The 13,343-nt window shown below is 37.5% G+C and overlaps 1 protein-coding gene across 5 annotated transcripts in view; it reads left to right on the forward strand.

Annotated features, from left to right (window-relative positions):
- Positions 1-13,343, forward strand: part of CSPP1 (centrosome and spindle pole associated protein 1) — a 157,698-nt gene that overhangs the window by 101,143 nt on the left and 43,212 nt on the right. For all 5 annotated transcript variants that reach the window (XM_005866341.2, XM_014539806.1, XM_005866342.2 and 2 more), the window contains 5 exons: positions 1,915-2,008; positions 3,289-3,346; positions 5,049-5,257; positions 7,242-7,363; positions 7,694-7,772. In XM_005866341.2, the coding sequence (XP_005866403.1) occupies positions 1,915-2,008; positions 3,289-3,346; positions 5,049-5,257; positions 7,242-7,363; positions 7,694-7,772 (562 nt within the window). The remainder of the gene's footprint in view (positions 1-1,914; positions 2,009-3,288; positions 3,347-5,048; positions 5,258-7,241; positions 7,364-7,693; positions 7,773-13,343) is intronic.

Raw genomic sequence — 13,343 nt, forward strand, 5'->3', positions numbered from 1 at the left:
TTTTTTTTTTTTAGTTTTATTCATTTCAAACGGGCCGGATCCGGCCCGCGGGCCGTAGTTTGCCCATGGCTCGGCTAGGGCGAGGCCTCATTTTCAGCGTAGCTAGGGACATTTAGGGTAGCCTTTTTTCCAGGGGTAGTTCAGCCATACTACTACAGGGTGACCTTTCTGGGTTCTTCCCTGAAGATGCAGGGGATCCCCAAGGACTTCACTCTAGCTGGCTAGAGCTTGAATTTCTCTTTACTTCGAGGTCTGAGAATTGTTCAGTTACTGTGTCCTCCCTCCATAGTTTCTTTGCCCAGCCTAATGGAATTTCACTCTGTGCGCGCACAGCTAGTGCTCAGAAAGTTGGAAGGATTTCTGAAGCTCCTTTTATGCTTCTTTTTGGATCTCTGCCCTAAACTTCCAGCCATGATAGCTTTCCTGAATTTTGATCTTTATCTGCTTAATTCAGCTCAGTTTCCAGCTTGCTTTGTTCTGTCTCCCGTACCTGCAGCCTGGAACTTGCATTTAGGCAGAAACAGGGGTGCTTAAAGGCTCACCTCATTTATTTTTCTCCCCTCAGGTATTACAGTCCTGTGCTGCCTGGTGTCCAGTGTCATATGTTTTGCCTAGTTTTATGGTAGGAGGTTAAGTTCTGTGCTTGTCATCATGATCAGAAGCAGAATGGATATTTGATTATAAAACACTATTATTAACCTTAACATAATTTATGTTTCCCCTGTGGGAGCTCCACTGTTGCTGACATCTGTGCTTAATGGACAGACTCAGATGCTGTATGTCCACTTAATTATTAATTGGAAGGTTAATAATTAAGGTAGTAGAGGACTTGCTGGTTCAGTTGCGCTTTTGATGTCCTGTGATTTTTGTTGTGCTCTTGTCATGCATATCTTGATTAAGACGTGATTTTGTGTCATTAACATATGCGGTGATAATAATCCTTGGTGGATCCAAAATGTTTGCACAACTGGATTTTTGCATAAGTGATAGCAGGGTGAGGCTTACAGTTTTTTTCTGTAGAATCAAGGTAACCATTGATGTTTTTTTAGCAGGGCGCCAGTGTGATTAGTGTTTTATTTTAAGATAATTGATCTTACATAAGTGTGCTGGATGGACTGAAGCAGGGAGGGGGGGAGTTTGGGAGACTGGTTAGGACAGTGATCGGCAAACTCATTAGTCAACAGAGCCAAATATCAACAGTACAACGATTGAAATTTCTTTTGAGAGCCAAATTTTTTAAACTTAAGACTATATAGGTAGGTACATTGTTATTAACTTAATTAGGGTACTCCTAAGGCTTAGGAAGAGCCACACTCAAGGGGCCAAAGAGTCGCATGTGGCTCGCGAGTAGCAGTTTGCTGGCCACGGGGTTAGGAGATTATTGCTTCAATCCAGGTGAAATGTGGAGAGGTCCTATCTAAGATTAATGGGATCTCATATGAGAATAGAAAAGAAGGTCCTTATATGGAGTGAATAAGAAAGGATGAACAAAGTTACAATGTAGTTTTGGGGTTTGGTTTTCAGGCCATTAACAGAAAACAAAGAGGGGCAGTTGCTTTTGAGGTGTTCAGTTTGGACACACTTGTTAAATTTAAGGGGCTTGTGGAAAATATTAGTGGAGTTATTATTCCCAATTAGTGGAAAAATGAGGATGGGAATTAGAGTATTCTCTTATCTGAGAAGGTTTTCAACAAAAAGGAAGGGTTAATGTGTCTTTGATACATAGTAGATATTCATTATGAAATTAATTATTGATCATATGAGAACTTCGTATGATAAATATTTTACTTTCCAGCTTGTATAGTGATTACTTCTTGATCCAGTAATTAAAAATGGAGGTTTTTAAAAATTCAGATTTCCAGTTGCATATGTGCTCAAGAGTTAAGATTGCATTTTTTTCTTAACGCTTTCTAGGAGGTGAAGATCGAGAACTTATTCAGAAGAGAAAAGAAAAATATAGACAAGAACTGTTGGAACAAATGGCTGAACAAAAGGAGAACAAGAGACGGTAATGAAAGGTTTGCATTTAAAAGAGAGGATTTGAATTTAAAATGCATTTGTGTAAAATGAGATGGTGGTAAATAACTATTACATAGTAAAATAGGAGGATACTTTTCCTGCTGTGCTTTTGTATTTGTAAATCACTTTAATTTCAGTCTGCACATTGTAAATCAGCAAGGTAATACATGCTCTCAGTGTTTATTTTCTTTGTCATAGGTAACAAATGAGACTATGTATATAGTATAACAGGCCTTTTACATACCTGAATTAATTTCTTCAATTATTGATTTAGGATAGCATTTAATGTTATCTGCATGCCCACTTATATTCTCCATATATAATAAGAAATATAAAAGAAAAGTATTTTATCTTCTAACAATGTAAATATATATAGTATAAAAACAATCATTGAAAAATAAATAAAAGGTGAAATGCAAAAAAACCCCCCAAAAAATCATTGATAAATCCACAGATTTTTATATTGTGTACAAGTTTCAGTGTTTGTAATTTTTCTTATAGAAGCACATGTGAAATATTAATTACAGTTTAAAATTTGGACTAGATATGTTAGTTCTAGAGAATGAGACTTCTTATATTTAAAAAATTAATTTTATTGATTTTGAGAGAGAGAGAGAGAGAGAGAGAGAGAGAGAGAGAAACATCGATGTGATGGTTCTATTGGCTGCTCCCTGCACTGGGGATTGAGCCTGCACCCAAGGCGTGTGCCCTGACCAGGAATTGAACTGGCAACCTTTTAGTGCACGGGACAACGCCCAACCAACTGAGCCACACCAGCCAGGGCGAGATCTGTTATTTTTTAGTTTTGTCATTTGTCTCCTATCTTAGAGGAAGCCAGTATCTACTGTCTGATATTAACCATTGTAAACATTTTTTAAAAACCTTATTAGAAAGTATGGTATAAATTTTTAATTTTTTACCCTTTTTTTTTGTGAACTGAAAATATACATGGACCCTAAAAGAAGTAAAGATTTTGTTTTACTTCTGTACTTTATTCTGTGTAAATTGCTTAGGTTTTAAAGTACCCTAGGCACTGGTTTAGAGATGCTTGTTCAACTCAGTTTACATGTGAATCCTAGTTTACTTTACACCAAATAAGAAAAATTTAGTTTTCAGCGTCAGTTAAGGACTTATCGTCAGTTAAATGAATTATTTGTATTTGGAGATGTTGTTGCATGGACTTTGTATATATGTTTGTTTCAGTAATGATTATAATTTTGTTTGCGTTTACTATAATTTTTTAATATATAAAACTATAATTTTGTTTAGAGAAAAAGATTTGGAACTCAGAGTTGCAGCTTCTGGAGCCCAAGACCCTGAGAAATCGGTGAGGATTCCTGGCATCTTTTAATGTTTAATCGTTCAGCCAAATAAGCTTCAAATGTGCCAGCAGGTGGAGATAGACAGAAGATATTGGGGAAGTGTCAGAGTAGATCAAGTTGAATACTAATAAACTAAACTTGTTTATTTCACTAAGCTAATTTTTACTTTTTCATATATGCCTTCTTCTTTCAGTTTGTTTCAAATTGGTCCTTTGTATTTTGTTTACCTGTACTGTTCCATGGGAGAGTTATTTCAGTTTAATTTACAATAGATGTTAATATTGTTCTTGAGGATATCTTGATCACTCTTCTTATATTCGAGTGATTTCCAAAGAAACTGAAATCTTTAATTCTAGACTGTAAGCATTTTAGTAATTTTTACTTAATGTAAAACTAGAGAGATGACTTTATTTTTACTTTAATCTTGTAATTCTCATCATTAAGTGGAATGAATTACATCATTGCAGTTAAGAAGGTAATAATGTATTGTTCTTCTCACAGTATACTTTTTCTGTAGTTGGATAGGTAGAATTTACTTGCGAAGGCAAGTTTTAGTTTCATCATTGAATAATAATTAAGAAACTTTAATTTTACTAAAAAGTTCATTCTTAAAGAATACAGCAACTAAAAATTATTCAGCTGTAGGCAACTTTTGATTTACTTTTAAAAAAAAAATATATCTTATTGATTCTTTACAGAGAGGAAGGGAGAGGGATAGAGAGTTAGAAACATTGATGAGAGAGAAACATCGATCAGCTGCCTCCTGCACATTCCCTAATGGGTATGTGCCCGCAACCAGAATTGAACCTGGGACCCTTGAGTCCGCAGGCCGACGCTCTATCCATTGAGCCAAACCGGTTAGGGCTTTATTTACTTTTTTACTTATGCTAATTATGTAGATCCTGGGGGGTTTATCTGTTTAAAAAAGTTATTATCTCATCAGCACCACTCATTCCCAGTGTACTTTTTGACTGCTCATAGAATAAAACTTTTTTTTAATATATTTTATTGATTTTTTACAGAGAGGAAGGGAGAAGGAAAATGATAGTTAGAAACATCAATGAGAGAGAAACATCGATCAGCTGCCTCCTGCACATTCCCTAATGGGTATGTGCCCGCAACCAAGGTACATGCCCTTGACCGGAATCGAACCTGGGACCCTTCAGTCCACAGGCCCCACTGGATCAGTCAGGACCAAACTGGTCAGGGCTAGAATAAAACTTTTAGATTAATCTGACAAATCATTCCTAGGGAAGATAAACATGGAGGGAAAAAAGGATACTGTTTTGGGATGAATAGAGCCTGATACACACACACACACACACACACACACACACACTATCTGGCTCTTCACAGAAAATGTTTGCTGACTGGAGAATACTTTGATGTCAGAAATGGTAATCTGGTAGAGAAGCAGTATAATGTGGTATAATAGAGTTTTGTATTTAGAATTAATATCTGGCTCTGGTCTTTGCTTGGTTATTTATTAACAGTGAGGCATTAGGTGTTTGTGTACTTTCAGGGGGATCTCAGTTACCCTATTTATAAAATAGGGATTAGATCTGCAAAATCTTTTAGCTGTAAAATTGTGTTATTCTCTGAGTAACTGAGTGTCGGCTGGCAGTCTGGGATAGAGGGTCTGTTGATGTCTCTTCCACCTTTCAAGTAAGGATTGTATATAACAAACATATCTTTTCCTTATTTTAGCCCGATAGACTAAAGCAGTTTAGTGTGGCACCAAGATACTACGAAGAGACGATCCCACCTGAAAGACCCAGAGTAGCTTTCCAGACCCCTCTCCCTCCTTTATCTGCCCCCCATGCCCCCTCCTGCCCACCAGCCCACTCCATCCCACCACAGAGTGAAGATCTGTACCGTGGACTCAGCAGCGCCCTTGGTGAAATGGTGCCTCCCAGGTGCTTGTTTAAAATGTTTTATGTTTGGGAATTGGGGCAGGTGTCATATTTTATATTCAGAAGGGTTTTCTGAAGCAGATAACATTAACCATTAGAGATTTTTGTGTCATTAACAACTTTTGTCAAATAATTTCTCTTGAAATGTTTTCATTGTTGGACTTTCCTCTGTTATGATAAAAACAAGGAAAATTCTTATAACATTCTTTTATTGTTGAAAGATGCTTTAGAATTTTTAGAATGCATAAGTGCATTTAGTATTTAGTTTTAGATCATATTTTAGAATATTTTAAATATCTTTAAACATAAACATACATTTTCTTCAATTTTGTAATTCCATTTGGCAAATATTGAATACTTCCTTCAGTTTATACAGAAAAGTGACTTCTAATGTAACATATATATATTATTCTATTTTAACTTCTATTTCACTCAACTTTTTCTCTGTGATTACTTATGGGCTATGCAACTCAAATACCTGAAATGAAAACTGTTGAGATTATAAAACCTGTAATTTAGGTATTATGGAAAAATATGATTTATGTTGGTAAAAGGCATCATGCTATACTAGACTGTACGTACAGAAAATTCTGTTGTTCACATTGGTATTTTCTGGGCTATACTTTCTTCTCTTAGGAGGACTTGAACTGTTTTCTTGCTTATTATTAATGTATTATAGTAATGTGTTTAATCAGGTGTTTTTCTTCGTTAACAGTAATATTTTCTGGGCTGTACTTTCTTTCAGTGGACTTTTATTTAATACTAACAAGTTGTAGGTCTGTGTTTACTGTATTTATCAGGTGTTTGTTTCATCTGCTGCCTTCCTTTCTGAACAGACTAGGTGGGGTTGGAATTGCAGAGCATGGCATGATGGTCTCAGCATTGGGTGACGGGTTACAGTGTCAGCTTCACTGTATGCATTTTGGGCAAACCACATGTTTATTGAACTTCATTGTTCTCATTTGCAAAAGTGCAATAGTAGTATTTTTCTTCCTTGTCTACAAATACAGAGTTGTGAGGATTAAATCTGAAATAAATTTCTATAAAAATGTAAGATTGAATGATGCTGACAGGTTTTCATTGCAGTTTTTCAACTGTTTTGTTGATGCAGCTATGGACTTGAGGATAGTAGTAAGGTTAGACCCACAGAGTGACTAGTAAATGTGAAAAATATGCATGCCTGAAGAGAACTGTAAATGCCTTGCTAGCTCTTCAGAATAATTTTGCAGTATACAGTAAGGAGAACATATTAGGAAAAACTTAAAATGCAGACATTCTAGGAAGTCCCCCTTCTATTTCTGTTCATGTAAAGGGGTTTGCCTTTTCCATTTTTACTACTGGGAAAGATTGCCCTTGGGGAAATACAGCCACATTTCCTAGTCAAGAGTGAAGTGCTGATGTAGAAGTTTTAACTTTATGAAATACTAAAAATTGTGTCAAGACTTGACAGTTGATATATAAGTGGAGTCTGTTATACATTATTGTTAACTTCTTTTGAGAACAAGACATTTTTATAGTTAAAAATGCAGCTCTTCCTCCAGTCTAATGGTACCATTTTTAATCCCTTTTTGTGCCTCTGCCTTTTCTTCCTCTCTCTGACTCGCTCACTCTAGCAGCCTGGCTGAAGCATTGCCTTTTCTAGAGAGCCTTCCTCATGCTTCCCTACTGTTGCCTAGATGATTTCAATGTCCCTGCACCGTGTTCCTGTAGCACCCTCGTCTGCTTGTATGGCTTCATTTACTACACTTTGCTGTAATTGTCTGTTTATTTCTGAGGGACAGGGACCATGTTTTTTCAATACTGGCATATAGTGACTAATTAGATATTGTTTGAATAAAATCTGAAGTTTTTGTCTTACATAACTTTGAAGCTTTTTCTAAAGCAGCAATCAGATTTTCAGTAACAGTTTTGCAAAACAATGATATCTTGATTTAAAAAATATTACAATGTAATATGAGAAGAATTTTCCAATTTTCTTTTGATATAGGATTGCACCTCTGCCTCCACCTCCCCTACTACCACCTTTGGCTACTAACTACAGAACTCCTTATGATGATGCATACTATTTTTATGGAGCCAGGAATACTATGGATCCTAGTCTTGCTTATTGTAAGTTATCTATAGTCTAAACATTTTTTCCACTGGATCAGTCAGGAAAATTGATTTTTGTGCAAGCAAAAATATGTAAATGAGAAAAGCACAGCTTTACTTAATGCAAATAAAATATATAATATATTAATTTATAGTTATTTTCCTTTTATCTAGATTTCAGAAATTACTATGTTGTGTTTTCTTGCATTGTGCTTTGATAATTCCTAACCCAGAAGGAAATACGTATTTTTTTCTTAGGTAACATTTTCAGTATGTGACTTTTCTTTTAGAGATAAAGTGTTATTAAACAGGTACTCTGGAATAAATGTGTTTTTGTGTTTTTTTAAGATGGCTCAGGAATGATGGGAGCGCAGCCTGCAGTTCATGTTACTGCTCCTTTTGCCCACTGGCCAGCACAGCCCATTGTGTAAGTCATTGTCCAAACAATAATTTCAGGATTAATTTTTCTTCCATAAAACGTGTACTATTTAACTTATTCTTTTTTTTCCTTCAGAACAGATAAAACTTACTTTAATTTCTAATTATTGTATAATCAGTATGTTCAAAGTATTGCTTGTACATCAGTGTTTCATAGAAAGCACATTTTATAATTAAGAATAACTCCACTTCTCTCATTATAAAAGTCATGCATGCATATTATTGATAAATAAGTATTACTACCTCACCTTTTTTTTTTCAACACTTGATCTTAGCCAGAAGGCTGAGAAGTGATTTTTTTTTTAAATTTCCATCTTCATGAAATACCTTTTTCCATTACTTTCAGTTGTTGTGTATCTTTCAATTTCAGGTGGGTCTCTTGTAGAAGCATATGTAAGAGTCTTGTTTTGTTATCCATTCAACCACTATGTCTTTCGATTGGAACATTTAATCCATTGTATTTAAAGTAATTGTCGATAGATATGTATTTATTGCTATTTTATTAGTCATATTTCTTTTCTTCTTTTGAAATAAAACCCTTTAACATTTCTTTTATATATATTTTTTATTGATTTTTTACAGAGAGGAAGGGAGAGGGATAGAGAGTTAGAAACATTGATGAGAGAGAAACATGGACCAGCTGCCTCCTGCACACCCCCTGCTGGGATGTGCCAGCAACCAAGGTACATGCCCTTGACTGGAATTGAACCTGGGACCCTTCAGTCCGCAGGCCGATGCTCTATCCACTGAGCCAAACCTGTCAGGGCTTAACATTTCTTGTGATACTGGTTTGGTGGTGATTAACTCCTTTAGCTTTTTCTTGTCTGGGAAGCTCTTTATCTATCTTTTGATTCTAAATTATAGCTTTGCCTGGTAGAGTAATGTTGGTGTGTAGGTCTTTGCTTTTCATCACTTTGAATAATTCATGGCAATCCCATCTCACCCGCAAAGTTTCTATTGAGAAATCAGCTGACAGTTGTATGGGCACTTCCTTGTAGGTAACTAACTGCTTTTCTCTTGCTGCTTTTAAGATTTTCTGTCTTGAACTTTTGGCATTTTAATTATGATGTCTCTTTGGGTTCATCTTATTTGGGACTCTGCACTTTCTGGACCTGTATGTCTGTTTCTTTCATCAAGTTAGGGAAGTTTTCATTATTATTTCTTCAAACAGGTGTTCAGTTTCTTGCTCTTTCCCTTCTCTTTCTGGCAGCCCCATGATGCGAATGTTGATATGTTTGAAGTTGTCCCAGAGGCTTCTTACACTATCCTCATTTTTTTTTTAAATTCCTTTTTCTTTTTGCTGCTCTAATTGGGTGTTTTCTGCTTCTCTATCTTCCAAATTGCTGATTTGATTCTCAGCTTCATGTACTCTACTGTTGATTCCATGTAATGTATTCTTCATTTTAGTTAATGTATCCTTCATTTCTGAGTAGTTCTTTTTCATATTTCCTATATCCATTTAATGTTTCCTATCTCTTTATTGGACTTCTAAGTTGATCTGCTTTTCCCCTAAGTTCATTGAGCATCCATATAACTAGTGTTTTGAACTCTGTATCTGGTAGATTGCTTGTTTCTATGTTGTTTATTTCTTTTTTTTTTTGAGATTTGTTCAAAACTTTAGGACATGTTTCTTTCTCCCGTTTTGGCTGCCTCCCTGTATTTGTTTCTATGAATTATGTAGAGCTGCTACCGATTTTGGTAGAGTGACCTTATGTAGGGCCCAGTGGCACAGCCTCACTCGTCACCCACGCTGGATGCTCCAAGTGTGTCCCTCCTGTGGGCTGTGTGTATTCTCCTGTTGTAGTTGAGCCTTGATTGCTGTTGGCATGTCAGTGGGAGGAGGAGATTTACCCCCAGGGCAGTGAGCTGCCAGGACTGGCCACAACCACAGTGGACATCTACTGTGAAGGGGCCAACCCCATGAAGCTGGACTCACTTCAACATGGCTCTGGTGCCAACCAAGTTCACCCCTTGAATGTGTCTCTTTTGGAGGTGGCTGGGTGGTGCCTTGGTATGGTCTGAAGCTGTCTACCAGTTGTTCTGGCTCTGGGGCCTCGCAGAAGGTTCAGGCCTACGTCAGCCATCCTGGGCCCTGCTCTGGGGCCACATAGCATGAGCTATATAGCAATTTGCAGATGGCTACTACTTATGCTGGGCTTGAAGGTGCCTGGTAGAGGCCACGCTGTGCACTGAGGCCAGTTGCCGCCAGAGCCAGGCTCGGGGCCACTTAGTGAGAGGCACAGGACATGCTGAGGCAGAGGCTGCGGCAGAGGCTGCTTGTTTAGGGCTTGTGAAACAGGGATTTTAGGAAAGTCTGCAGCATGATGTTTATATGGAAAAGCCACTGGAAATGGCTTGGGTGAACCCACAGATTGGGAGGGGCCAGTCTCAAGGAGTCACCAGAGTGGGTCAAACAATATTAGCCAGGTTGATGGAGACTAAGATATGGTGCCCACCTGCTGGCTTTGAGGCGGGGTGGGAGGTGGGATTGAGAGAGTTCAGCAGAGGAACAATGGCCTCTGCCAGCACTTCCGTCTGGGAGAAAGCTGTCTTTCCAGTCCTCTTTCTGATGCCAAGCAATTCAATTCCCCCCCGTATTGATAACCGGAATGGGGAGCTGAGGTTTCTTCCCTGGGTCCTGTCTCACGCCGTTGAAGAATGTGCTCTGCCGACAGGATTTGAGCAAAAGCGTGGAAAATCTATTACAAGCAGATTCAGACTCCTCGCATGGGGCGGGGGGGTGCAGTAATGGTCTTCCCTAGTCCAGGGCTATATATTTGCCACAAGCCTGTTTCTGTCCTTGTTGTCACCTCAGTTGTTCTTGCCTAGCAATGGACCTGAACTTTCTGTTTCTATGCGTTCGTACACCTTGTTGCTGCAGGGCCCTCCCTTTTTTCCCATGCCTCCCACTTTGAGTCCAGAAACATTTTATTATTTCTGCTTGGTTGGTTTCTGTGATTAGGCTTGCTCAAACTGCCATTTATGCCCCTGCCTTTGTTCTCCACTGGACCCCTGCCCTATCTGCCTGTGTTTCACGTTAACCCTTCCTCAATATGTCTTTGTTATCCTAGCACTGGAACTCAGAGCTAGTGAGTCTGAGTAAGTTTTTCCTGGTCCCTTTTAGAGGAACTGCTTGGGATTCCAGAAGCCCTCTGTCTCACTTTGCCACAATCCCTGCTGGTTTTTACAGCCACGAGTTAGAGGGACTTCATTTCCTAGCTGTGGAATCCTGGGCTGGGGGCCTAGTATGAGGCTGGGGACCTTCACTCCTTTGGGGAATCTCTACAGCCAAGACATTCCTCTTTTTTAAAAATATATTACTGACGTTTTACAGAGAGGAAGGGAGAGGGATAGAGAGTTAGAAACATCGATGAGAGAGAAACATTGATCAGCTGCCTCTTGTCCCCCCACCTCTACACTGGGGATGTGCCCGCAACCAAGGTACATGCTGCCCTTGATAATTGAACCTGGGGCCTTTCAGTCCACAGGCTGATGCTCTATCCACTGAGCCAAACTGGTTAGGGCCAAGACATTCCTCTTGATTTTTATTCTCCACGTGTGAGGTGTGACCATCCCATTCTTCATCTCTGCCCCCCCTACCAATCTTAATGAGGCTGCTTTATATCCTTATTTGTATTCATCTAGTTTTCAGGTGGTTCTGAATGATGGTTGTTCTGTAGTTTACTTTTAATTTTGATGTAGTTGTGGGAGGATGCGAGTACTGTATTTACCTTAATTTCCTTCTTTTTAAAGGCTAAATAATATCCTGATGTATGGATATAACGCATTTTCCATTCATCCATTATCCATTCATCCATTAATTTTAAAGGAACACTAGGAAAGAATTCAAAAGATGACCAAAGATATTGTCAATGTGTTGAGATAATTTTATATTTAGCAGTTATTTTTCATGAATGAGATTGAAATAAAAATATTTCAAGAGAAACAACTGAATTTGCCATTAGCATACCCTAAATAAATAAAATTCTAAATGCAGATGGAAGGATGTCATAGATGGAAGGTCTAAGTTGCACAGAGCTATAGGAAGGAAGAACCGTGGTAAATGCATGGATGGAATTAAATATTATTTATGTAAAATTTTGGGTTTAAAAATAATTAAAATTAAGAATAATAGGAATAGCATATAATTTAAATGGAGTAGTTAATGTGCTTAAAATCTTTCATTTGGGAGGATGGTAAAGATTTTGATTATCTGTAGTCTTGGATAAGTATGGGTGTTAGGGTAACCACTAAAAGTACATGGACAAAAGTACAACTTTTACTAATGTACTAGAGGGGAAAAAAATAGAAAAGGAGGACAAAAAGAAATAGAAAAGTTTAAGGAGCCTATTTAACATTAATATAAGACAAAATTAAATGGCAAATTTGAATTTGATATTAGTAAATGGTTAAGTATCTATTTCAAAGAGAAATATTGTCATACTGGATTCAAAAACAAAATCTGGGTACATCATATAAATATATATATATCACTATATATATATATATAGTGATATAGAAAAATGAAAGTAAAAGGGTACAGATATACTAGGAGAATATGAATTAAAATTAAGTTTGATTAGCTATATTAATATCAGATAAAGTGGATTTTTCAGTCATAAACTTTGATTCCCAGAAACCATCAACAAAACAACAAGAAAGCCCACTGCAAGGGAGAATATATTTGCCAATGCTATTTCAGATAATGGTTTAATCTCCAAAATTTACAGGGAAGTCATATAACTTAACAAAAGGAAGATAAACAATCCAGTCAAAAGACGGGCAAAGGACCTAAATAGACACTTTTCGAAAAAGGACATATAGAAGGCTGAGAGACATATGAAAACATGCTCAAAGTCACTAATCATCTGAGAGATGCAAATCAACACAACAATGAGGTTCATCTCACACCTGTCAGAATAGCTATCATCAACAAACGACAAATGCTGGCGAGGTTGTGGAAAAAAAGGAACCCTCATTCACTGCTGGTGGGAATGCAGACTGGTGTAGCCACTGTGGAAAACAGTATGGCATTTCCTCAAAAAGTTAAAAATGGAACTCCCATTTCACCCAGTAATCCCACTTCTAGGAATATATCCCAAGAAATCAGAAACACCAATCAGAAACGACATATGCACCCCTATTTTCATAGCAGCATAATTTATAATAGCTAAGATCTGGAAACAGCCTAAGTGCCCATCAGCAGATGAGTGGATTAAAAAACTGTGGTACATACATCTGCACAATGGAATACTACGGTGCTATAAAAAAGAAAGAACTTTTACCATTTGCAATAGCATGGATGGACCTGGAGAGCATTATGCTAAGCGAAATAAGCCAGAAAAAGATAAATATCACATGATCTCACTCATATGTGGGATATAATGATCAACATAAACTGAGGAACAAAAACAGATCTAGAGACAAGGTAGCACTGAATAGACTGTCCAACCTCAGAGAGAAAGCAGGGAAGTGGGGGGTTAGAGATCAACCAAAGGACTTGTATGAATGCATATTAGCATAACCAATGGACACAGACACTGGGGCGGTGGGGGCTTGC

Source organism: Myotis brandtii, unplaced genomic scaffold (genome assembly GCF_000412655.1).
Source record: "Myotis brandtii unplaced genomic scaffold, ASM41265v1 scaffold23, whole genome shotgun sequence".
Lineage (NCBI taxonomy): Eukaryota > Metazoa > Chordata > Mammalia > Chiroptera > Vespertilionidae > Myotis > Myotis brandtii.